Raw genomic sequence first — 27,337 nt, 5'->3', positions numbered from 1 at the left:
TGTCAGTCATCAAGAGGGGACAGAGGAAAGTGTTAGAAATGACCTGGTTTGCAGACAGTTTGAAGAAGCAGGGAGAGGGAGATTGAAGAGCTTAGTATTGACAGATGCAGGATTTGGCAAAACTCCTGGCCCTTGAGCAGCAAGTGGGGAAAAGCCTGGGATGATGCATGCAGGGTGGGGGTTTATGCCCCTCCCTAATCAATGTCTTGCCGGAGCCTAGCCACATCCCCCCTGAGGTCATCACTGTAGAAGGGAAGAGAGGGCTGCTTTAGTGCCCCCAGCTTCTAACCTACTGCAGGCATGTGCCTGCATTTCTGGAATGAAAAGGGAATGTCTTTCCACCTCCAAATCAGTTCACACTTTGCAGGTTAGATTAACCTGCAAAAATTAAATCCATTCAAGGTCAGACTTTTTGAATGTCTGTCCCTAGCCTAGGAGGTTATGTTAGTTTATCTTACTGTTCACCTGAAAAGTTTCTGAGCAAGGTTCCTTATCGATACTACTTAGTACAAACATCTATGAAAATGTATATTATAGTGACTTTTTAGGTAATTATTAAGGCTGTGTGAAATGTTGCCAGCTGTTTCAATTCGACACTGTTTCGACTCATTTCAAGCTCAAAACAGCAAAATCAAATCAAAACAAAGGACTTCGAAACAGCCTCGAAAAAAAACGAGGCTACTTGAAATGTTTCGAAAGTTTAGAAACATTTCGCGTTTCAAAGTCAGCAGTGAGGTGGTGGGAGACAGGGGAGAACCCAGCAGCAGCCGGGAGTGCATCCCTGGCTCTCCCCATCTCCCACCGCCAGGCTGTGGGAAGCCGATCACAGCAGGGGAAGGGAACTGAGCCCAGGCTCACTTCCCCTCGCAAGCACTGTGATCAGGCTGGGGAAAGAAACTGAGCCTGATCACTCAGTTCCCCTCCCCAGCCCTATGATCAGGCTGGGGATGGGAAGTCAGCTGGGCTGAGTTTATTCATATGTGCTAATAGCACATGTAGATATGCCCACTGATTCTTAGTTCTTAGATTTTGGATAATAGGTCTTGGAAAGTTCTTAATGTAAAATGAGGAAGAGGATGGAACGAAGCATCAGTTCTTACAGCTCTTCTTTTGAACATTATCCCATTTCTGGTTTAGGAATTTGTTGTCTACAGTTGACACCATTTACTTCCTTGTCAGTCCAGACTAAACATGAGAATGCCCAAGGAGATAAGCTATACAGTGGCATAAAAGAACAACAATCCTGAAAAAAAATAGTATTTTTAAAGACTAAGGTACTGGCTTGCAAGTCACTGGCTCACTTGCCACTGTGTAAATACTGGCCTTCTTCACTGGTGGCAGCTTCAAGTCATGATGACCAGAAATACTGGTTTTCTCTGATTTAAAAAAAAAGATTCCCAATTTTTCAGTTAAAAAAGTAACCCCAAATCCACATTTTTCCATGATTAAAATGAAACATCACTAATACACACACACACACACACACACAGTGGTGTTTCATTTCAAACACAGAAAAATATGGATATTTTGGGTTACTTTTTTTAACCTGAAAATTGGGGATTTTTTTAATCAGAGAAAACCAGAATCCCTGATGATGACCCTATGACAATGATGGAGGCAACAATCAGAGAAAATGATTATACATGGGCCTTTAGTATACTTACAGAATGGTAGCGTAGGGATTTCAGGGGAAAGAGGCAAAAAATCTATGAAACCTCATTATTGTCAGACATCAGTCTTGCTACACAAAAATGGAACACTAACAAAATGGCAGGTTCTTTGTTCTTGACTCATGCTAATTCAGATATTAGAACCTTAAATAGAGACACATGGCTCATTCTACTGTCACTCTTTTGTCACAAAGTCATTTTGTTCTCACCATGACTATAAGAAGGAGTGAGTGACACACTAAAAACTAAGAGAACCTAGAGGTAGAAACAGAAAAAGAGATTCTTACGGAGGAAAATGAAAACCCCTAGATAAATCCAAGCTCAGGAGGAGACTTCCTCTGAGACTTACTGAGGCTTTGCTGTTGTTTGTTAAGTGAATAATAAATGCAAACCCCAGAAAGAGGGTAAATTTGTACCATGCCCAGTGGGAATAAGTATTATGTTAGCAGCAGGATGAAGCAACTTTCATGGGCTCTAGACAAAAAAAAGATGATTACTGCATACTACTGTCTGCTTATGGTATAGTTCATGGACAACTGGACAAACATTTTTGGATGTTCCTGTTAAAATGTGAAAACATAAGTTCCTGAAGATGGAGGGAAAGAGAAGATTCGATAGATAGGTCAACCTGAAGGAAACTACAAACCAGTTCCCATTTGCTACAAACTAACCATTTCTGGTACACAGTAGGCCTGTGTGAAGCAGCTAGTATTCATTTCAGATTCGGATTCGGCCGATTTGGGGGACAGCGATTCAATTTGGTGATTCGAATCACTGTCCCGAATCGATTTGACCGAATCTCACAGGCCCATCCCCCACCCGCTCTCCCAACCCCAGCAATGGCTGCCCATCTCACCCCAGCTCCAGCCCTTTAAGGAAAAATACAACCAAAAAATGCCAGACTCACCGGCTCCTGCCCCGAGGGGGCGCAATCCCCACTGCCCCACGCTGTGTGGAAGGCTCTTCCATGAGCCCCCTGAAGCCTTGAGGCTGCTTCAGAGCTGGTCAGGCCCAAGGTTTTTTTTGGTTTTTTTTCTTAAAGGGCCGGAGCTAGGGCAGGCAGGGCATCTATGGGGGTGGGGCTGTCAGAGTGGGGGGGTTGGAGGGCTCGTGGCAGAGCCCCCCATGCAGCAGGGGCAGCGGGGGGGGGGCAGCAGGGATCGCCCCCACCTGGCAGCAGCCAGTGAGTGGTTTGGTTTTTGTTAAAGAACCAGGAGCTGAGGCGGGTGGGGCAGCCATGGGGGGGTGGGGGAATGGGTAGGGTTCAGGGGGCCTGGGGGAGCAGGCAGGGGATAGGGCCTGACGGGGTGTACCCATGGTCTCCTCCCCCCTCCTCTAGTCCCCCCTCCCCCGCCCCCTACTTATCAGCTCCAAGTCCAGCTCCAGCTCCCTGCTGCAGCAGGTGGAGACTGCCCAAATCGTTGAAGCTCTCCAAATCTTTTATGAATCAATTCGGAGAGTTTCGAATCAATTTGGACCTTTTTATTGGTCCCCTTATTCGATTCAGATTTGGAGATTCGGCTACCGTATCGGGCCGAATCTCCTCCAAATCCAATCAGCACCCAAAGCTTCACACAGCCCTAGTACACAGCTAGGTGTTAACTTGCTTCTGCTACTCAGAACTTCAGTCCATGCATTTCTAGGGGTACTGACTTCCAAACCAATAACAGTGACAATTCTATTGTTAACTGCACCTCTGACTCCTTTGTGGCCTCTGCCAGGGCTTGTCCCTTAGGTCTTAAACCTCTAGCTATCACCTGTATTGAGAAAGGAATCTGTTTTCTTTTCTCTCTAGACTGAGGTTTTAGGGCTGCTGCTCCTCTGCAATTGAGCAATTATCCCAGAAGCTCAGGATTTAGTTCATTACCTGCAGATCTTTGATCTGCCAGTTGTCACAAAGTATAGTGAAGGTTTATTTAGGACAAAAATATTACAGAGACAACACATAATAAAACTTTAAACAGTTTGCTTTTGTGGTATTCTTACCAATTATCACCTGTCATCTCCGGAGAAACTTGGTGGTTACATAGACGTTTGTCAGTCTGTTGTTCTAGAGTGAGTCTGACTCCATCAGAGCATCTGATGAGGGTTATCTTATTTGAGTAGAACCAGGAAGTACTGTCTCCCAGGAGATGAAGCTTTAGCGGGCTGAGTAGCTGTATAACTGGCATTGGTGATTTGCATGTATTAGCCCAAAAGTGATTCTACAAGAAATTCACCCATTAACTAAGGAACAGAAAATATGTGTATATGTCTGCATATATCTACAACATTTATGCATACACTTGTCTATGAATATCTTATGTGTCCACAATGTTTGTAGAGATAGGACACTAATAAATTAATACATTTTAATATTTCTGATGCACAGGGTTTGAATACTTCCTTGTGGATCATGATATTCTCCCAAAATAAATTGCATCTAATGTTTTTTGGGGGGCTGATTATAACAATATATTAATATTATTTAAAAAATAGAACTATTCACCAGGTCTATTTCTTTCTTCCTTTTTCTTCATTTTTTAAACTATCCTTTTGATTTTCCACAGTATTAATCTTCTTGCTCTTATACAAAAAAAATTACTTGTACTTGATATATACAACTGAGTGTTACTTTTATTTCCAGTTTGCTTGTGCTTACTCAACTATGTGCAAACTGAGCTCAGGGCTCAGTGGTCCTTCTTCTTTTGCAAATCACTTACGGATTTTTATGCTTTAAATTGAAGATTTTTTTTCCTCCTTTCTGAAACAAAGGATGAAAAATACTGTAAGTTCCGTGTGGGTATTAGTAACAGTTAGTTAATGAGCTCCATGTAAGCAAACCTAATTCAAGAATTAAAAACATTTAATTAGAAGAAGTTTTGATCTTTCAGAGGGCACATTTACATGAGATGCTACGGTGTAGTAACAGTCAACTACTGCGCCATAGCTTGTTGTAACTGTGCAGTAGCATTGCCAGGCACTAACCATGTGGCAGCAATACTGTGTAGTAGTAACAAGCTACTGTGCAGTTGCTCATTACTACTGCACAGCAGCTTTGGGAAAAAAATTGTGCGGCAATGGTACTGTGCAGTAACGCTGATTACTGTGCAGTCATTTAGTACTTGCTTATTCAAATACTAAATGATTGCACAGTAACAACTGCACAGTCCACTCATGTAGATGCAACCAGAGAGAGCAGCTCAAGTATTCATCCTATGCTGTAACACACATTATCTGTCCTGAATTCATACAACAAAATCTCATTTTAATGATATTTTTTCTTTTCTGTCTTATATTTTTCCATAGTCACATGACACAGTCAGCCACATTTGAAGACCCTCAAATAGAGAGCTGCCAAATCACCCCTCCAGCCCCTCGGAAAGTGGAAATGAGGAGGGATCCTGTTCTGGGATTTGGTTTTGTGGCTGGTAGTGAAAAACCAGTTGTTGTACGCTCGGTAACACCAGGTACGTTTTTTCTCCTTTCTTCTGTCCTCCCCACTCCCTTCCCCCCCCCCCCCCATGTTTTCTGACTTATTGTTTAAATCCCTTTTTATTTAGTGCTTTTGAACATGTATTGAGGCTGACTGAGGACTTGGTACACTGGGACTGAAGTGACACAAGAAAGTGCTGTTAAACAGTTAAAGCAACCAGGCAGTCAACGGGGATCATGATTTATAAACAGGATTCCAAGTTGCTATAGAACTGGCATAGTCCTGTAAGGACTTCTACTGGAGAATCTTCCTTCCCCTCCTCCCTCCACCTCGTTCCAATCTCTTTCTAACTCCAGTACAAATTTGTTAGCAGCTAGAAGCCAACTTATGTATTGTTTTGCTTTTTTTCTCCCATCAGCTATCACTATTGTTTGACTAAGCTAAATGACCAATTTCATTTAAAGGATGAATTCCCTTCATTCCATTCTATTCTGTACAGCAGGGATCTCAAATATACAGCCTGCAGGCTAGATCTAGCAGGCAGAGGTGGGTTATTTAGCCTGCAAGGTTTCCTACAGGGATCTATACTAGGTAGCGTTCACCATGCTGACTACCAGAGCTGGTGTGTCAGCAGGGCCAGCACCCAGCCGGTTTAACACTGCCAGCATGCACCCCATCACCCAAATTCTGGGTCAAGATCCTCTGCAGCATCATTTGCATTATCCCCCAGGGTGCAGGCCCTCCAACACAGCAGCTCAGGCGATCATGGAAGTTAACACCAGTCCCTCATGCCCGGGACCAGTCCCACCAGTCCCGCATTGCTACCAAATTTCCAGGTTGTGATCCTTGTTTCAGATACAATTCTGTGGCAGTGGGGCAAGCAGTGGTAACATTAACCCCTATGTCTTCCAGAGCTACCATGTTGCTCGGGCTAGCACCTAGTGGATTAATGCTGCTGACTCTGGCCATGCCACTGGAGGTGTGTTATGCAGCATACAAGAATCTCTGTGATCACCAAATGAGTTTAATACCTCATGCTGTATAGCTTCTGGTGCCTTACTGTATCTAGTATTTTCTGTATGTACATGAAGTTACATGAATATAATGTGCTATGCAGTTGAGTCTCTCTTAAGCCTCTGTTTTAAGGAGAGAATTGTTTGTGCAGTGTTATGTTTTTCTTTAATATTTATTTGGTTTGTTTTGGAGGTTTAATTCTCATTTTAATTCTTTTATGGACACTCTGCTATGTACTTGTGTTAGCGAAAGCCTGGTCAAAGAAGTGCATCTTGTATTCTGACAGGGCTGCAATGGCAGCAAAGTCTGCTGATTGGGCAGCAGAAATTGCCTGATCAGCTGGGAACCTGGTTTTCTCTGATTTAAAAAAAAAATCCCCAATTTTCAGGTTAAAAACAGTAACCAAAACACATGTTTTTCCATGATCAAAATGAACCACCACTGTGTATGTGTGTGTGTGTGTGTGTGTGTGTGTGTGTGTATTAGTATAGGGGTTGTCAACTGGGGATACACATACCCCCCAGAGATACTTGGAATAGTACTAGGGCAGGGGCAGGCAATTATTTTGGGTGGAGGGCTGCTTACTGAGTTTTGACAATTCATCAAGGGCCGCATGACAGGCAGCTAGGGGCAGATAAATATTAATATTCTAAATTTTAAGGGGTCGTGCGGGCCAGATCAAATAGCCTGGTGGGCCGCATTTTGCCCACCCCCGTAGGGAGTACTCATTGGCGCGCAGGAAAAGAGCGCTGCCGCCTCCCAGGAGCAGGGCTGGGGCAGGGCAAGGGCAGTAGTGCCCTTCTGCAGGGCAGGGAAACACACACAGCAGCTGCCGCCACCAGCCTAGTGAGCTTCCCCGCCCTGCAGAAGGGTGCCACTGCCCTCACCCCAGCCTGGTGAGCTTCCCTGCCCTGCCTCAGCCCTGATCCTGTGTCTGCCCGCCACCCTGCTTTGCGTCTAACTGCATGCCACCTCCCTTCCCTCCTCCCCCCCACCCAGCTCCACGTCCGGCCATCAGGGGTACTTTAATTAAAAAAGGTTGAAAACCCCTGTATTAGTGACTTTTCATTTTAATCATGGAAAAAATGTGGATCTGGGGTTACTTTTTTTTAATCCAAAAGAGAAAACCAGGATCCCTGCTGATTAGCCGGTTTGTGCGCAGATCCATATCTGCCACCATGTTTGATGCAACAGCTGACGATGCAAGTGTATTAGTGAGCCTGCCTGTCCAGCTCAGTGGCTGGTGGCAGAGGGAGCTAAGGACCTCCCCCTTTCATCCCCTGGATGAAAATTGAACCTCTGTGGCAAACTTTGTCAACTTTGCCACAGCTGGGGGACTGTGGACATGTATACACTCCATAGAGAGCTAAGCTTCATAGCATTACAAAATAACGCGTCAAAAGATTTAATTTCATTAACCCAGGTATGCACATTAAGAAAAATGTTTGTTGTTCCCAAAGCAAATTCTGTAACAAGGTACCCTCCAGACTGCTCTTTTGTTTTTTAGATTAGTGTAGCTTTCATTAAAGCCAGTTTGGGAAGCATGCTTGTATTGAATCATCAGAGTAGGAATGGAAATTAACTCAGTGGGACCTCCTCAGAGTTCTTTTGTACATGGTAAAATTTCATTTGTAGTAGATTTGAAAGTAAGGGCTTTGTTCTGGTCATGGGCAACTGGTGCCTCCTAAGTCTGAGGGGGCACCAGTGGGGCATGACCAGGGCAGGGAGGTCCCCCAGTGGCCAGCTGGTGACCAGGGGGGTCAATTTTACAGGGGGGAACAAGTGCTTTCCATGCCCCCTACCAGCCAGAGTGCTCGTTATAAGGGGAGGGCACCAGTGCTCTCAGGGAGGCATGAGCTCCCTTGTACTCCCTCTATGCATCCCTATGGTTCTGGTAATTTTGGGCGGCTCCTGGAGCTCTTAGGCCCTGGATTGTCAATACATTAACACTTTAAAGTGGTTTTAAGCACTCATCATTTGGCTCAAATTAGGCCACTCCAGAGCAGGATTATCTCTGATCCACATTACCCAGCTCCTGTTCCATTAAGGTGTGGTCACTCCCCACAGAGGTGCAACCCAAGGTGAAGTCCTCTAGTATCCCAGGATCTCTCAAACCCACGACCCATAGAGCAGGGATGGAAGCCTGTCCTGGCTCACCAGCCCGCTAGTGGCAACTCAGACCTACAGCTCCTAATCCTGCCCGTGCTTACCAGGCCTCTAGTGGCAAGTCAAAGCTGTGCAGGTGGGGGACAGTTGGGGAAGGTTTCTAAACTAAGGGTGTGACTGCTCCAAACTCCAAGCATTGATGATGCCCCCTCCCCAAATTACTGCGCTGACAGAGGGGCACAGGGCCCAGCAGCAGTGGAAGTGGCAGCAGCAGCACAATTTCTGTGCCAATGGCAGGGTTTGGAGCTGTAGTCCCATTGGATCCAATGCCTGGCAGCAGTAGGGGCAGCAGTCAGGGCACCACAAACTTATGCTCCCCCACTGCAGTGGCAGTGAGGAGTGATGCCCCCCCCCCCACTGTCAGCAGTTACACATCTCCTGTGACTCCAAGATAGCACTACCACTGATCAACATTTGTGTATCTCACAGCATAATGTGTAACAAGGCCCTAAAATACTTCTTCTAAACCAAATGGATGAAAGAACAACTTCAAATATTATCTGAATGAATTGTAGTGAGCAGTAATTTTTTTTCCTTTTAAGTCTTCATTTTCAGTGGTGATTTTTTTTATCCTATCATAAGGAAGTTTAATGACTAGACATTATCTTTTCATTTGAGGCTGTGACACTTTTCTCCCTTTCTGTGAGCTGCTTGTGAAAAGCAGAAAGCTTTTGTGCTTTAAGAAAAAATTGGTACTTGAATATATTTTCAATACTCAGAAGTCAATACACGTTGGCTCTAACTTTCATATCTAAGTAACTCCATAGTTAGTTTAGGAACCTGAATAAAAATCGCCATATTTCCAGTGGTGTTGATCATCCGTATATTCTTTTGGCATGGCTGGAAAAATCAAGCTCTATTTTCTTGTGTTCCTAAGTATCGATTTAGGATCCTAATTCCAGGCACTCATGCATTTAAGACATTTGCTGTCTAGCAAGGCGGTTCTTGTAGTGGAGATGTACCATCAGCAGAAGTGCAAAGCACTTTATGTCTTGGTCTGCACTACATAGTTTTGCTGGCAGTACTCCAGTTCTGCTGACAAAACTGTGTGTCCATACTCACAGCTCTGCTAGGATAAGGACAAGCCTTTCTTTCTACCAGCAGAGTAAGACCAGCTCTACTGCTGAGGTTTTTTCCACCCTACCGCAGCTGGCAGAAGGTGTGTATAAATTGCCCACACTCTCTGCCAGCTGCTGTTGCCCATTGCCCGTTTAACAGCTTGTCCCCCCATGGTGTGCTGCTCATCCTGCTGATGCAACTATTGTAGTAGAGCAAAATGGTTCTAGCAGAAGCCACACAATTTCTCGTGCTCTCAGGTGATTTCCCAGAGTGTCTTTTGGTGGACAAACCCTTTATCTCCTGACAAAACTGTACATAGTACCTATACAGTAGAGGAGGCTGTGTGTTTACAAAGCTCGACTAACTTGTGTTTATTTCTCATTTGTCTCCAGGCGGCCCTTCTGAAGGAAAACTTATACCAGGAGATCAGATCATAATGATTAATGATGAACCAGTCAGCACTGCTCCAAGGGAGAGAGTCATTGACCTTGTCAGGTAGTTGATGTCCTATAATATAAACCATGAACCTGTGGCAGCTCACTGTCAGTACAGTCATTTGATAATGTGTCAGTGTTGCATCAAATAATATGTACTATTGAAAGGATGTTTCATTGCATATTACTCTGTTAGTCATGGGAAAAGTAGTTATGGGGAAAAATATATTGGTGTACCTCCAAAAAAATTTGGAGCTTGTGAGGAGGATCAGTTAAGTGTTGTAAAGGTTTAAAGGTTTGAAAAATCCTACTCCATTATTTGTTTTGGAAAGCAAGAAGTGAGAGGAGGTCAGTGGGCTGTCTGGGGCAGGAACACATCATCTGGAATATCTGGCAGAGGGAGGAAAGTGGATTAGCTATGGGGCCAGTCCTTGAGCATAGCAGCTGCAGTGACTGCTGATCTACTCTCTTTTTAGGGTAGTCCTGGAGTGTGAGAGCGAAGAGGGAAAAGAGTGGCACCAGAATGCAGTGGGGAAGGCAGGAGTGAATCCAAGAGTGGATATGTATAAATAGGTGCTGAGCAGGTGGGGCAGGCTTGACATGGATGTGAGTTTGTGTGACGGAGTGAGGGGGCAGGCATTAAATGCAGTTTGAGGAAGGGAATGAAAGACAGTGTAGAGAAAGAAAAATAGGAAAAGCTAAAACTGGATGGCAAAAGAGAGAAGGAAAAGAAGAGAAACGCACTCAAATTCCAAAAAAGGATGTAATATGATGAATAACAGGAAAATATGTGGTACAACACCAAGAAAATTTAAAAAAGATATAATAGATGTAGGAGTAAGATCCAATGAGTATTAGAATGTTACTGAATGTCAAATTGATTGCCAATTCTAGAGTTAATGTAATACACAATTGCTTTACATTTCAGGACCAGGACTGTTTAAAAAAGTGTGTGCTACGTATCGTTTTCACGTGGGCTAACAGGTTTAGTCCTTGGGCTAGGAAGTGTCAGAGAAAGTTTCAAGGCCCAACTATGTGCATCTTTTGGCTGGCATGTTACATGGAGGTTTCTTCTCTTAAATCTGGTAGCTCTCAGTGTTGACAGTACATTAACTATGTTACTCCTCAAAAAGTGTCCACATCCAGATTCATTTTTATGAATTGCTGTATCAGCTGCATTCTCCTGAAATACTGCAGATCATAAGACTCAAGATGAAGCATGTGAGAGCTAGGCACAAGATGTTCTTAGTTGATGGGATCCAGCTATGGATCCAGAGGTGACTAATTGAATCCAAAATCTGACTATCTTTAGTACTTGCCGAACAGCCTTCCTTTTCAAAGAATCCTTTCTACCTTAGAGTACTGACAACATCAACATCAAACATTTCACTGCTTAAAACGAAATAGAATAAAATAAAACAAAATAAAATGCTGTAACACAAATCAACCTACAACAAAATACTTCTGGCTTTTATCACAAAAATGGCAAGAGCATCAGAGAGTTCACGAAATTTCTTGAGACACTGCTGTTTCTATCATTTTTTTCTTCAAAGTGCCCAGTTATTGCCCATCTGTGCCAGTGTAAAATCCTTAAATAGTTGCATAGAATTTAATTGGTCATTGTAAACTTCCTTGGAATACTTTTATTGCTACATCAAATCATCATATTATAGCTGTCGTGGGGCACCTCGCTGCCCCGCTTCTAGAGAGGGGAAAACTGCTGGGGGAAAAGCCCTAGCAGGGATAATGAGCGCAGCTGTGAGTTGCCAGGGCAATCCCAGATAGATTAACTCACACCTGACGGCGGTCAGCTGGTAATGTAGGGCAGGGCCTGGCTCCTATAAAGCCTGGAACCAAGGCTAGGCTGGGAGTTGGCTGCCAGCAGCCAGAGGGGCAGGAGCTCACAGAGCTAGGATGCGAGTACCACTCAAGCAGACTGAAGGGTGGTGGCTCTGGGACGCAGAAGCTATGTTGTTACAGCCAGACGGCCTTAAGTTAAGTTATAGCCAGGAAGCTTGTGGTTTGTTTTGTTAGTGTTGGTGTTTATTACACCGGTGGCAAGGGTGAGGCTATAAGGGATTGGAGGAGGCCTCATAGGGACCCCAGAGGGGTGGGGCCCTAGCGCCAGTGAGGGCGCAGTATTCTCAGGAGGGGAACCCCAGTGGTGTGGGAGCCCCGGTGCCAGTGAGAGCGCAGCATTGTTAGGGAGCCCCAGCGGGGGCACGGCAAGCCCCAGAGAAGGGGCAATAGTATCAGGAAGCCCGGCACGGGCATGTAAGATCCCAGAGAAGGGGGACTATTGAGAAGCCCGAGACGGGCATGGCGAGCCCGGCTGTAGGCTAGTACAGCAATAGCCCTCAGATAGGGGCAGGGTGCTGCGGTGGACCCCGACGGAAGGGGTTAGCAGTACAACACCCCGGGAGAAAGGCAAGGTGCTGTGGTGGTCCCCGGCAAAAGGAGATAGCGGCGCGGTGAGCCTGGATAAGAGATGGTAGCCGTGCGGTGGGCCTAAAGGACCGGAGGCTCAGTAAGAAGTCCCGTAGCAAGCTAGATTATTTTAGAGAAGGCCCAGAGTGGGCTCGACGAGAGTCCCTGTGAGGGGCCTTATATTAGAGAAGGCCCGGGAGTGGGCTAGACCACAGAGGAGGCCCAGGGGAGCTGGCGTGTATTTTGACAGACCAATGTCCAGTACATCTGCGAGGCTTGGGGCATGGTATTAGGGGTTGGTAGGACCCATGCATAGCCCATAAGGCTAGGGTGCCTGGAACGCACCCAGTGTACAGGGAGACCCCCGGTGGGTCCGGGAGAACACGGGGACAGAGGTCCCAGCTAACCGTGCCTAGGAGACGTAAGGCAGCCTCCCAATTGAACTCAAGATCAAAGACGTGGCGGGCGAGAACAGAGGGTGCCCTTGGGCCGAATAGGCACGGGGGCCCTAAGGAGATCACGGCCCTCCTGGAGGACCCCGCCGTGACAATAGCCTAGACTCTTTCTCTGATTCTTTAAGATACATACATGTAATAACTGGAGTTATGACCACTCTCGCCTTCATTTGTTGTTAATAATTTGCAGTAGTAACTCTAGGAAAAACAGATTATCTGATTAGGTTTGAGGCAAAGGGAGTTAAATGAGGCAAATTTGAGACAAATTTAGAAGCTGCCCTGAGTGATGATATGTCAAAATGAAATTCAGATGTTATAATTATATGATGCCATGTGGTACATACAGCTGTTACATTTAGATCAAGCTAACTAGGGTTAATTCAATCTAAATGCCCATCTGTGCAAAAAATGCAAACTGCATGCAAAAAATGGTAGGCCTGATCTAAACTAATTCACCTGAGGAGCTGAACTAACTTAGACTGAGAACGCGTTAACCTGATCTATCAAACACCTGTGTGTATTTGGAGAGCAGCCGTGGGGCTGGGAAAGCCTAGCCACTTGCCACAGTCTCAGGGCTGTGCTCTTCCTTAGCCTACCCCACCCCCCCCAACCCTCAGCAGCTAATTTTAGTGCCCCCACCCTGACACTCCTACCCTCCAGACAGATAACCCCTTCCCTCCTGCAGCCCTGCCACCAAAAACCAGACAGTCCCACCTGTCCCTTACCCCACCCCAAGTTACTTACTCCAGTTTCCCTGTGCAGCTCCTGGGACTGGCAAACAGCTGTACATGCCACTCCCCATTTGTGTTTGTGCAGGTTAAAGCAAGCCTTGTGAACATAAACTGGGTGGAGCAAACAGCTGTACGCACCCATACTTAACATCTTAGCTGGGGTATTGTAAATAAAACTTATAAGTGTTACTGAATTAGAGGGAGAAACTTTGTTTTTCTACCATTCTCTTTATTTCTCTGCTTCTAGGGGTTTGACAGAAGTTGTCTTCTTTTTAATGCAATTCATAGTGACCTGTTAGGGTTATATAATACTTCATTTCACATAAAGAGCTTACTACCATTTCAATGGGGACATCTGGAATCAATTCTCTGTGCCTGAAAAATAGTGTATCTTAACCAAGGTCACCTATAGATACATTCACTACTTCGAAAGCAATGCTGAGTCTCAGGTTTCCAGCAGGGACAGAGAAAATGTTTTAATCTTGCTTTCCAGCTAGTAGGCAATCAGTGATGAGTGAGCTTTCTGCCCGCAAGTTGGGGATATATACTCGCATACTAATTTGGGGTGGTAGTATTATTTGCTTGCATGCATGACTGTATTATCTACTACTGAACAGATCTAAGAGATATTTAGAACTAGCGATGCCAAAGTCTGTGGTTATGTCTATCCAGCCCTGTGAAAGTTACTGCAAAGCTGAGAACAAATCTGCCTTCATTAGTTGAAGAATGAAAGAAAAAAAAACCAAACAATTAAATTTCAGAATATAGATCCCTAGATTTTATTATGCCAACCTTAGCAAAAGCTACATGTATTTTGAAACAAAAGTTAAAACAGGCAACACTCAGGTAATGAGGACAATTCAACTGAAAGGTCTGGACATTTCAAATGCTTGAGATGCCAAGCCAAGCCTTCAGTATTGCATTAAAATATATATTCTGTTTTATTTTTAATAATTTTACAAATGAATTTTAAAATACGTGGTGAGGATTTTCACTTTTATGTTTCTGAACCCATTAAGGTTGTTGAAAGGGACGTTAAATGAAGGCATTTAGTTGCAAGAAATTTTAAATCCAAAGAAAGAAAATATCCTACATTAAAAATTATATCCAAGAGGTCCCATTTTTATCATTCTACCGCTACAAAAGCTCACTTTTTCAACAAGTACTTTATCCCTCCCAAGTACTTTATCTGCATTTGTTTCTATAAAATAGCCAGGAGCATTTCTTTTGCATCGATTACTTTTATATAGAATGATGTCCACTTGTGCCAAAGCTTATAGTAAACTTTCTTCCCCTACCCCCGCCCCCCAACTATTCAAAATTAAGTACAAAACTCTTATGACTAGCAAATTTGTACTGCATGCCAGCTTTAATAAATGAGGATAGTGGAGATGCTAAGTTTGCATTGTTTATATTACTTCCTCTTATCATTAAGCTTGAAGGCATGATTAGGGATTCATTTTAGAACTGGTTATATTAAAATAAGCCTTTTTGAAAAATAAGAACTTTTCCATAAATGGGAAGCTGTGTAACTCAGCATTAAAGCCACCTTGGGGTATTTCTGATCAAAGACACAAGAATGGATTTGCTTTTAGATAGCCTGATCTTGTACATTGAGAAGTTCTATTGCAATGTAGAGTGGTCAGAAGTATAGCAACGATTATAGATATTCATTTTGTAATAATGAAGAAAGTCGGTAGGTCAATCTAATCCATTTCATTTTCTTGGTTCCTGCTTTACTGGCAATATTTAAATAGATTTCAGGTCATCCTTTGAAACCTAGAGATACTGATCCTGCCTGGCTTACAGCTGTAACACACAAGATATCATTATTTCTGGAAATATTCAATGACTTTTGCATCCTGTTGTTCTCTGTTGAGCTATTTTCAGGCAGATGCCCAGAAGTCAAGTTTGTTTGGTTCACTAAAAAGGCAGGTCATATTTTTAGGAATTGTAAAACTGCTCTCTGGAAGAAGACCTCTTAAAATTAAGAAGAGAAAATCACCTAAAAAACAAGACCAGGGTGTAAATATGTCATTAAAATCAAGGCAAGGAGTAAGCAAACTGCATACAAAACAGATAAAATTTAAAGAACAGACTATGAAATAATATAGCAGAAGCTGCTTGGCTTGTTTTTATTGTACTTTGGCTACAGATCCTGTGAGTTTAAATTCTTCACAGTGTACTTAATACCACTATTTAGGAGCGATCAATATCAAGACGTACAATGAATGGAATGGTAACTTTAATGTCATCACACAATAAGGGAGACTTTTGTATATTTGGAAGTGCCCAATTCTCCACTTCCATTCTCCTGGGAGAGTTGCTGCTCTCCTAATAGAAACCATGAATAGACAGATATTCAGGTTTTTTTCTCCAAGGTTAAAAATAGCCACTGCAGGAGAAAAATAATCTGGGACCAGCCAGGGTTAATGTCTGTACATGCTGTAACTTCTCTTGCTGTATTGCTTCAGCATCCTCTTCTTCCCCTCAGGCAGGTAATGTGTTGCTTTCTGAACTTTACTGCTCCAGCAGGGAACAGAACAAAACCCCTTCATAATCCCCACATTGGGCTGCAGGGAAGCACAGGCTGACCATGGTCAGTGTGAGTCAGTCAATCACACTGCCCTATTGTTAGCGCAGTGTATGATCGAACTGTACATACATCTGTACAGCTGTACAGTGGCCCTGCACCCTGTGGGACTCTGCCATGGGGGCACGGACTCACCCAGCTCTTACAGCCAACATAGATTACCCTATTCTCAACTGCATGTCTTGATGTTGAACTTGTCTTAGTCAGGAGATGACCTAGTTCCACTGCATATAATTTTGGATGGATTGAGTCCAGTTCTTTGTTGGGGCTCCAGCCCCTGGAAGTACTCTGTTCAGCAAGAGATTTTGCCATCTTGGAATGAGAAAAATACCGAATTATATTCTAAAAAGTGAACATCTAAAACATTAATTAATTTGATTTTAAAAAATATGTTTGTCCTGGTTTACATGTGTTTGTGTAGCATACATAGAAGTGATTGTATAATAGCTTAAAATGAAGTCTTACTCTTGTATATTGTGGGAGGGTATAAGTTTGTGAGAGACTGTGGGTGTGTGGGTATGTGGAGTGCAAGGGAGGGTGTTGGTGTGTCTGTGGGGGGTGGATAGGTATGGGGGATGTGGGTGTGGAGTGAGGGAGCATGTGGGGGGGTGTGGATATGTGGGGTATGGATGGGTGTGGGGTTTGTGGGGGGATGTGTGTGTGGGGAGGGTGGCTGGGGTGCTTAAGGGGGTGTGGGTGTGGGAATCTGCATGTATGGCAATGGGAGTGGAGGTGTGGGTGCATGTGTGTGGTAGGATGTGCATGTGGGGTTCATCATATGCACACACACACCCCGCGTACCAGCCCATGGACCCGGGCTCCTGCAGTCTGACATTGCAGCCAGAAGATGCATGGTGCTGGAGCAGTTTGGGGGCAGGAAAGCAGGGAAATGGCTGGGGGTTGGGTGGGGCAGGGCTGCTGCATCCTGCTGACAGCTCCCCCTGGGTCCTACTGTTCCTGGCTCCTGTCATCTTTGACAGGCAACCAGGACAGATAAATATTTTCTAAAGTTTTAGGGGCCCCGCAGACCAGATAGAATGGCCTGGTGGGCCAGATCTGGCCCACGGGCCACATTTTGCCTGCCCCTGGGCTATGTCATCTGGGATGTGGGGCTCCCCACAGGTCCAAATATTTAGCAACAGGGTAGTGTTAATGGCTGTGGGACACCTAGAGCTGCTGAAATTACCATAATAATGCCACTGTTCCAAAGCCACCAGATTTCTGGACCTGTGGGAGCCCACCAAGTGGCTGCCTTGGCTCCATGAGCTGTATCTGGCCTGCAGGCTGTACATTGAGCATCACTGATGTAAAAGTATGCGGTTCTTGGAGATTCCGTAGCATTATATTTTTCATAACATTCCATAATTTGTATTAATAATTTAAAACTTGTTTGGAGAAGTGAAGAGCCAGAATAGCCCAGTCGCCAGCTTTACATTTAGGGAAATATTTTTATTAAAAATCATTATACTCATATAATATTTAGAACTTAAAATGTAAATGATATTGCAAATGTTAAACTGTAGAGTGTGTGCATGCATGCATGTGTGTATGTGTGTGTCCAAGGTTTCAAAAATGTCTTTTCTTATTGAAATTTATAGTGATGCATAGTCATGCTCAGCCAATATAACAAAATTCACCCATGCTTAATGAAAATAAATGTTTGTTCTTCATCAAAGTACCCTTTACTTTAGCAGTATAAAAATTAACTCCATGGTAATAAAATTAAGCAGCCATTTTTATTTATTTATTCATTTATTTTTTCTTTAAGCCATTATAAAGGAATAAATACATTCTCTGCTTTTTAAGAGAAGTGGACTGAAGGACTCTGGAAATATTTGGTCCTAAGTAATACAATAAGCTGGCTAGATCTTTAAAGAATACCAATTGCCAGTAAATAATAAAAGTATTTTCTAAATGCCTGGGCTTAATGAATTGTTATGCCTCAAGTTACATCATCATACTAAGATGTCTGTGTTGAATTGCATCTCTGCTATGCAGTAACAAATTGCTTTATAGTTAGTAAGCACAATGATTAGAACAAGGACTTATGGAATGGCTGTGCTGAGAACATTGGAACTGAAAATAAAAGACGTATTTGGATGAAAACCAACAAGAGTAGCTTTCATCTTCCTAGTCTGATGAAAGCACTCTTATTACTGCCCTTAAATTTAAACACAGCTAAACACAGCCTGTTGACGTGGGAGGATTAATTTGAACTAAGATGTGCTTACTTCAGTAAGTATAAGATAGTAAGTAAGTAATAAGAAGGTTCTTTGTAACTGTTGCCATGTAACTGTGTCTAAACAAGCAGCCAGCTATTACTCCACCAAGCATGCTTGCTTCTACTCCAAGGGAGGTTTCCTCAGAACTATATCCTCAATAGCTTCTATGGGCTGCTCATGGGTCACATGCATTGTGAATTTGCTCTTGTAGCACATGATGAGATAGGAGAAGATAACCAGAAAACTATCTTGACGTTCTTTTTCTTCTTCTCTCACTTGTCCCATCTAAACAGGGTCACTGTTGCAGATCCTGGCTCTCGATAGGCTTCAGTCATGGAGAACCAGGTTCCACAATAGTAATTTGTATTCAACATTCCACATCTGGAGGTCTGAAAATGCTATGATTCCTCTCTTTGCTAGTCCATAAGCCACCTCTCTCGGATAGCCAGTGCTATTTTCAAATTCCTAACATATATTATTATGGTCAAAGTAGCTTTCCACACTAAGATTCTGGCTGTCAGAAATACACAGCATATTGTGAGAATTTATTGCACACTCCTCTCTTGGACAGCTATAGCTTTGCAAACCAGCTGTTGGGTGACTGAGCTGTTTTGGCAGCAATATTTGGAGCAACATCAGTTCCTTCTTCCCTTTCCTGACCTGCAACTCCATATAGAAGAGAATGGGGAAATAGGTGAGGACAGGAGGGTGCAATTGTTTCAATAGGGAATTTTCATTCTCTTCAGTGCAATTTCTAGACTCAAGAAAACAACATGGGCAAGTGTTGCAGATACAAGATGCCTAGGCCAGCATTGGCTACAAAGTGACAAAGGTCATAATATTTTGTCAAAATGACATGACATAGAACTTGGCCCAGAACCTTAGAGGCATTCAGATGTGGCCATCATCATGATTACTGGTCATAAAAGAACTGTATTGATGCAGACAGATTGATTCTTGTGGCTTTGTTATGGTGATTCATGATGCCAATTAAAACTGCTGTTACAGCAAGTTGTACAGCTTGCCAGTCATCGGGAGGTCCCGTTTGCTTTGCATACACCGGGTTTTCCAGTTACAACAGACGGCTGATAGAACCTAAATTCCTATTTGCCCCCCTCCCCCCCCCCCCCCACACACACAGAGCCACTGAGTTTATGAACAGAAAGGGCTACTTTTCTGTTTGGTTTCAAGGTAGCCTGGTGGTCTGCCACTGAAATAGTTCACTAATGGTAATGTGGATTAGTCTGGAAAAGGTCATGCAGTTTGAATTTTCAGGAACTCTTGTCTGTTACCCTAATGAAGAAAGAGTGGTTTGTCAGCATAGCCAACCTTGATATTAATGGCCTGGGTTAGGTTTCCTCATCTTTGGAGACCTTGCTTGATCTCTACTGCCATGGCTGATGGAAGCTTTTCCTTCTATATTTGCATTAGAGGAAAGAAATGTTGTACTATCTTCCCAGCAACTGAAGGGTGACATTGTAGTTTGCCTTTGGAAGGCTGAAACATAGCAGACACAACGTGGAATCCTTGCGGCAGGGGCGTAATGCCAGATTTGAACTATAGCCACGTGTTGTGTTCCACCCAACTGCTGCTACAAGGGAGAGAACATCACCCAAAGCTGGGAAGCAGAGGTTCAGAGACTTTCAGGGATAGTTTGAGAAGCCTGCAATATGCTCCTTCCTAAATGACAGCCAGCTGTCAAGGACACGTTATCCAAGGGACCTTTATACACCTACTTTGAGAAAAGGGCATAAAGGTTTTGATTTGTTGCTTCAAAATTTGTGGATAAGCGGTGTTGGGTTTTGTATGCTTAGTATACCTATATGAATTTTTAAATAGAATGTCAAACAAGTACGTGGGTGTGTGTGAGAGAGAAGCTACTTTGTGATGTGTGGTCCGCAGTGCGTGCTCTATGTTCTTTAAATTATTTTATTCTCTGTGTAACTGGCTTTTAGCATATCATCTATTTTAGCACTTGGGGCTGCAGGTATATCTGTATGTGGGGTCTGTGGTGGGAGAAAACAAGGCTTTCTTGCATAATGCGTAATGTTATGGCTCAAAATTCAGTCCAAACAAACAGCAAAAGTGCAATGTTTGATAACATTTATAACATTTTCTCTCTGCAAATAGTGGCATAATGAAAGCCTTGAAGGGATGAATGTTTAAGTGAGGAGGGTTTTGAGGGAAAAGACTCATAGCCATGGTGAATAGCTTTTTCTGTTTGTGTCTGTTTAGGAAATTTGGGGTCTGGAGTATCATGGGAACAACTCAATATTTGGGTTGGGGGAATCAAAATCAAAGGAGTTGGGCTCCAACTGGGAGCTACTATACCTGTCCAACTCAATGTACCCATGGCTGGGCCTCCAGTGATGAAGGTCTGGTCCCAGTAGGACACATTCCTATGTGTCTGTATCTGGTGAACTTTGCAGCTGCTGCATGTCCTATGAGGTGTTGAGGGAGAATAAGGTGGAAAGAAAAATCCTTGGTCTGTATTCTCCAACAGTAGCATCTGTTCATAATGTCATACGCTGCATGCCTACAGCCATTAATATTGTCTTCTCTGTAACTAGTCAAGCTCTACTCTGTCACTGTGCCTGCCCCTGGAACAAATTCAACTCCTTCTTCAGCAGCTTCTTAGTGGCTGCACTGCCCTTTTCCTCAGTAACCTTGTCCGTTCCCATCTTCTCTGTGTCATCCTCCTTTTCTTGTCTTAGGAACTCCTTCGATTCCAAAGCCATTCTCCCATGTTTTAGAGTGGTCCCCACAAACTCCTCGAACTTCACCTTTGTTTTCTTTCCCTTTATTGTCAAGTCTTTGATGTTAATGCTGTTGTCCTGAAGGTTTGGACATAGCTTGTGCCAAAAACCTAAAGCAAGAAAAATAACAAGCAGTCACTGCACATTGTAGCAAAGAAAATAGGAAAGAGAGTCTTTTGTCACCCTACCAATTTTGGATGCCACTTCTAGATCCACTACCCAGTCTTTAGAGTTCCTGCAAGTGGTAAGTCTTTTTCTAGCTCTTTGGTATGCTTGATGCATTAAGACTCCCTGGCTTGCTGAGCTGGTTTCTAGTGAGATGCATGCTGATTTGTATTCCAGTTATAGTCAGGCAACTGCATGGGGCCAGGTATCTAATTAACAATGTTAATAGGGAATGGTTGGAGGTATGCAACCGGCCTGGTGATTGCATTTGTCCTTCTACAGAAAGGTCCTAACGCAGGAGGAGGTGTCCTTGATCCTTGCAATTAAACAGGAAAGAAAGTATCTATTTTATTAAAGCTAAGGGAAATCCAGCAAGATGCACCTTGCTGTTATTCACTAGAATGGTGCTTTCTGATTGCTGCATGGTTGGAGAGGTAGAATGGTGCCACCTACTTGGGAACTGTGGAAGAGGAAGCCCTGCTGTGCAGTGCTGGAGTCCTACTAAAGTTCTTTCTGTCTCCAAAATACCCTGAGGACATGGTCAAAGTTCACTGGACTGTTAACATAGTTTTGTGATGAGGTTGAGATATTTTGTGTGGGGAAGGGGGGCAGTATTTGTGATTTGTAACTTGCACTTCGTAGTGAGCAGCTTGTCATGTTTAGGATATTACTGCTGTGGGGTCATAATAAATTTGAAATTTGAAACTGAAATAGAGGGATTTTTTAGTGTGAAGCCTTTAAGGGTTATATTGATATCTAAAAAGTCATTTCAAGATAGATATGGATATAAAAGTCTTTCTTGCATTTCTTCATCTGAAGAAAGTTCAGATTTTACTGGAAAAAAGGCCGTGATGAGATTTTAGTAATGTGGTTGTTAACAAACTTCCATTGATTTTCTGCAGAGCTCTCTGAGTTGTCAGAATGCAAGATGCTCAATGCAGTAGCTCCATACAGGACTTGGCATTCCAAACACATGTTTCTACATCAAGAAACTCTTTTTTTTGTTTTTGTTGCTGTCGCTGCTGGCTTTAGTCTAGCACGCATGGGAGCCGAACATGCAGCATGGAGGAAGGAGGGGGCTTAGTGCCTACTGCTGGCTAAGCAATGGATTGCACTGGGGTCATGTTGGGAGAATGCAGGGACAAGAGGGGCTTGTTCAACTGGAGGAATGGAAAAAGGTACTGAAAAAAGAGAGAAGGCATTTTGCCCATCACAGTGGCCATTTCAACATACAGAAGCAAACTATTATAATGCAAAGGAAAGGGAAGCAGAACTCAGAAACAGCACTCAGTCATATACAACCAATGTGGCAATGTCCAGGACTAGGATTAAGCCTAGCTGAATCACTTGGCACATGCAGACCATCCCCCACAAGAAAGGTAAATCAAAAGCATGCTTAGCCTTCTCAGCTCTGCTGCTTGCAGGTGACAGACTAAGGGCTGTTGGGAGCAGCAGGCTGGTTGGAAGTGGGGATGAAAGATGGTGTCAGTCTGTTCTATGTGAAGTCTTGCTTGGACCTGTGAACTAAAGAGCTCCTGTCTGTCTGGGATGTCCTTCTAAAAGGAGTAATCTAGCTGTCTTTGACATCCTTTAGGCAGTTGCCCAGGTATGAGACAAAATGAGAAACATTTTTTTTAGACAACTTCTACCCGTGGGTCGTGACCCAAAAGTGGGTTGCAAGAATATATGAAAGGGTCACAAACAAACTTTAAAAATAGATTTTCCTTCAAAGGAGAAAAACCCTGGAAACGATGGCTTTTCCAATGCAGGCTGGCAGAGGTCCAATCTGAAAGGGGCTGCTTGGGCCCCACACCCCCACCCCCTCCTCCACACACAGGGTGGCTGGGGCGCAGAAGGTCGGATGCGAGGGGTACTGGGTCAGGACTGGTCATTGATGTTTACAAATGGATCCTGGTACAAAAAAGGTTGAGAACCAGTGGTCTAGAAGTATCCTTGCAGAAGTCCTGTTCATCTCTTTGTAGGAGCAACCAGTAGCTGGAGACTTTCCAGATGTGCAGTTCCTGTCTTTAACTCTTGTAAGTTGTCATCAAATCCTTTCTCTGTATGTGGCACTGCCTCTTGCGATCCTGCGTGGCCACTGCCTTAGGTGCGGCTTCATAAATCTCCTGGTTTCTTTGCTGGGTCAGGAGGATTTCATTTTCATTTCTCCCCAGAGGAGAAGGTGGTCCAGAGTCTCTACATGATTCCAGAATAAGCACAATGAGAAGGCACAGCATAGGGGTAGTAGGTAACGTATGGCAGTATACTAGCAAGGCATTAGTGCAAGATTATTTGAGTATATAGAGGTAGAACCTGGCCACTTGCCATCATATGAACAGGGAGGTGAGTGACGTTCAGTAACTTTGACCATAGACATACAAATAAATAGGGTGGCAAGTTAGGACAGGTCACAGAGCAATGTAAGAAGGCTACTGGCAGACCACCAAACTACTTAAGAGTTGAGACACCTGCAGGTGAACATTATTCCCATGAAATTTATTCTAATACAAAATTACTCCTTTAAATAAAAAACAAAACTTCCAGATTATTACGGATATACTCCTGTGCAAGGAGATGTATCAGTGGTGGAGCTGGGCTTACTCCTGTGTAAACAACCTATGTAGGCAAGTTTTAAATATTATCCAGAACATTAAAAAATGCAGAAAAATATTTGACGAGAATTTAAAATCAATATGAAAAATATATTTGTTGATCTATATATTCCTTTATTTTTTTTAAATACCTTATTGTGCTTTGATAATACAGCCCATGCTATTGGTAGCTGCACATATAAATGTACTAGGGCAAGTTACTACATAGCAGTGGAGAACAGAATGCCAGATCTTTTTATTATATTTATAGCCAGATTTTTATGCCCTTATTTACTGATTTCAGTAGCATTGTAGAGTACAGTGAACTACTTCAGTTTTCATAATGGAGATCACCTCTGTATGTATATTAAAATTAATGAAAGATAAACCGTTCTAAAAAAAGCTGAAACACCTTAATTTCCTTCACTTTTTTCATTTTGTATCATTACTTTCATGTCTCTTAAACTCTTCTTAAATCAATTCTGGTAAACTGCTTTTTTCATATCTTACTCTGAAAAGCAAACAGCTTTTTCATAACCTTCCATGGAAGAATTTACTTACCTATGTAAATGCAAAGATTTCAGATTTCAGAGTTTACATTCAGTATTTTGGGAATTCATTTTTGTAAATCAGTCCCAAAATAACAAAGGCTAAGTACCTTGCCAAATGTGAGGCGTTATTATATAATGTGACCCTATTTTGTTAGGTTGGCAAATATAAGGAAGATTTAACAGGGAATCTCTTGCCTGTCTTAATTAATGCTAGCCCTCACTTGTGATCCACAAGCATTCAGATTTTCTTGGATTAATAGCAGATTGGGATAAAAAAACCTCCCAGGTAAACTGCAATCTTACAGAATATGAAAAGCCAAACTAAATTGAATAATTTAATTTTGCTAATAAAAGTAACAAGTATAATAACAATGTGTGGAATGTTAATAATGGGCACCTATACACGTGCAGCAAGGCTGCTCTGACATGCTGTAATTACAGCGCATCAGAGCAGACTCGATCAATTAATTGAGTCGTCTGGAGCATAGTAATTATCCACACTCCAGCAGATTCCATGTATTATCGAGCTAAACAAGATTTACTTAAAATGCCCCCCCCCCCCGCCATTTTTCAGCATGGGAACACTGATACACGAGATGCACCAGGCACTTTAACTACAGCCCCTCCCCCCACACTCCTGAAGCACATGTATAAACACTCAATGTGTACAGTGATTTATACATGACAACTTTTAAAAAAAGCAAACAAACCAGAGGTGTGCCAACTATATATCATACTGGACTGATATTGCTATGAATTTATCATCTTATGCATGTAAAAGAGAAGAGTGTTCTGCTTTCAGGAAAGGAGATTAAGAAGGGAAATAATAACTGTCTTCATCTATCTAAAGGGCTACCATAAAAAGAGGGGAAATGCCTATTTTTTCATTGCTGCAAAGAGGAAGACAGACTAGTAGCTTGAATTTGCAGCAAAGTAGGTTTAGATTGTGAAGCAGCCGGCAGGTGTGTTCAGACCCAATTACATAGTCACCTGAATGCAGAGGGCTGTCTAATTGGAGGACAGCTGAGCAGGTAGATTATAAACCAAAACCCTGGGGGAGCAGGGCCAGCAGTTGCATCTGGGGAGCTGGAGGAGTAATATTGACCAAAATGAAGATTGCAGCTCCTGTAACACCTGGAGGTTTACATTAGGAACTATGGGGATGGAGGAGGTTCCTTGTGGTCCTGGGTAAGACCTGAAACTGCACCCTACTGGAATTGGTTGGTGTGGTGGAACTGCCTGTGGCAGGGCAGCCCCCAGGAAGTTCCATACATGTGCCACTCCAGTGAAAGGCAGGGATGGTACTCTGGAAAGCCTCAGCCCCCACTGCCTTGGGGGTTACTGTACCCGTTTAAGCCAAAATAGCTGGTGTCTTGTATGCTTGGACCATGATGTTGTGTTTTGGCAACCTTCCAGAGTCAACGTCTGGGTACTTTGGGCTATCTGCTCATGTTAAGTCTCCCTTAACTTTCCTACCATGTCTTGATCTCAAAAAGAATAAAGAAAAGGAAGGTTCTTGTGCTGGTAATGACTATCATGAGTGTATTCCCATCAATGGTGTTTCTTGGGGCTCTGCCTCCCCTACACTGTATCCATTCATCAGCCGAGACTTGATGGCTCCAGTTGTTACAGTTGTGAGCAAGCGTTATCTGGTTCTTCCCTCGGCCTGAATTTTACTCTGTCTCCTTTGTATCAGTGTGAGGAGCACACTTAAAAATTAATTTGGGGTGCCTGGGCACCTGATGGCTTAGCTCATCAATTGCCCAAAAGAGGTTCTGAATTGCCCTGCTTGCTCAAATAATTCATGGACATGAAATATAAATACAATCAATTCATAGGTGATATAATAAATAATAATCCCAACGGAAAATTCAATGATCAATTTGTGGGCCTCCTTGCTTCTGCCATATCAACTTCATTAATCAATTATTAGGAGCTCTGCATGCACCTCCTTCATATCTTCACTCAATTGTGCGCCCTTTGTTTAACATAAGAGGTTCTACTCGTCCTATGAGTTGGTACCTCTACTCTAAATTTTTCCCATTTGGGGATTTTTGGTTTTTTTGTTTTTAACTTTACCCTTCTTGTTGAGTGTTCATCCTCTGGACTTTGGCACGAGGGTTTCCTGGTGTCTTCTTTTGGGATGTTCATTTCAGGTGTTGGGACATGAGCTTTGATGCAGAGCTTTCTGCTCCCCTGTACTGCACCATCAAATGGCTTACCCTGCTTTCTGCTAGAGTAAGCGGCAGGCATATTGCCCTCTCTCTCCCAACTGACCAGCATTCCTGGTCTTTAAAGCTCCAGTGGCGAGCACAGGTTTGTGATGTCACAACCTGCCTGCTTCTTAATCCTCAGCATGCAGGTACTCACAAACTGCAGTGTTGTGTGTTGGTTCTGCATCACTTGGTAAGAACTAGCCCTTTCCTGCCCTTGCTGGGCAAAACAAGTAGGTGGTCAGCACCTCTGCCAAATTGCCCTGCTCCACGTCACTACAGGGACTACATGTGTATTTTGTTGCTCGGCGACAGTTACTCTGTGAAGGGGAAAGGCTAAGGGAGCACACCCTGAAAGAAAAGTACTTTGGGGCATGGCCTATACTGAATGGGGCCTGAGGGGCGAAAGGCCCATGGAGCAGCGAAAGCCCAGTGAGTGGGGCCTGAGGCCTAAGGAGGAGAGTATAGACCCAGTGAGGGACCAAGGGGCCAAAGCCCACTGAGTGGGGCCTGAGTGGGCCAGAGGCTGAGTGCAGCCCAGTGAGGGACTGGGGAAGTAGGCAGGAAAATAGAATGCCATCTGTGAGGCATGGGACATGGTGTAGGGATGGTTCAGAGCCATGTGATTGGCCCAGTTCATCAGGGCTGCAAAATGGGACAGCCTCCAGCATTATAGATTCATTTATATCAAGGCATGGAGGAGAATGCAGGGGCACACTGCCCTAAAACAGGGGGTGGCATCTATCTCTTCAGGTGCCAGGGGACCCCCCCCCCTCCCTGTTACAGCAATATTGTGGTCTTCTGGGGCACAGCCAATGTCCAGAGGCCATTCATGTGGGACAGGCACTGGAATGCCCACATTTATGAGGCCATTT

The 27,337-nt window shown here is 43.5% G+C and overlaps 1 protein-coding gene across 4 annotated transcripts in view; it reads left to right on the top strand.

Annotated features, from left to right (window-relative positions):
- FRMPD4 (FERM and PDZ domain containing 4) overlaps positions 1-27,337 on the top strand; it is a 490,887-nt gene that overhangs the window by 368,349 nt on the left and 95,201 nt on the right. For all 4 annotated transcript variants that reach the window (XM_019495129.2, XM_014607778.3, XM_019495130.2 and 1 more), the window contains 2 exons: positions 4,959-5,119; positions 9,717-9,819. In XM_019495129.2, coding sequence (XP_019350674.2) covers positions 4,959-5,119; positions 9,717-9,819 — 264 coding nt within the window. The remainder of the gene's footprint in view (positions 1-4,958; positions 5,120-9,716; positions 9,820-27,337) is intronic.

Source organism: Alligator mississippiensis, chromosome 1 (assembly GCF_030867095.1).
Source record: "Alligator mississippiensis isolate rAllMis1 chromosome 1, rAllMis1, whole genome shotgun sequence".
Classification (NCBI taxonomy): domain Eukaryota; kingdom Metazoa; phylum Chordata; order Crocodylia; family Alligatoridae; genus Alligator; species Alligator mississippiensis.
The sequence above is the reverse complement of the archived record's forward strand: the minus strand, read 5'-3'. Positions and strand labels throughout refer to the sequence as shown.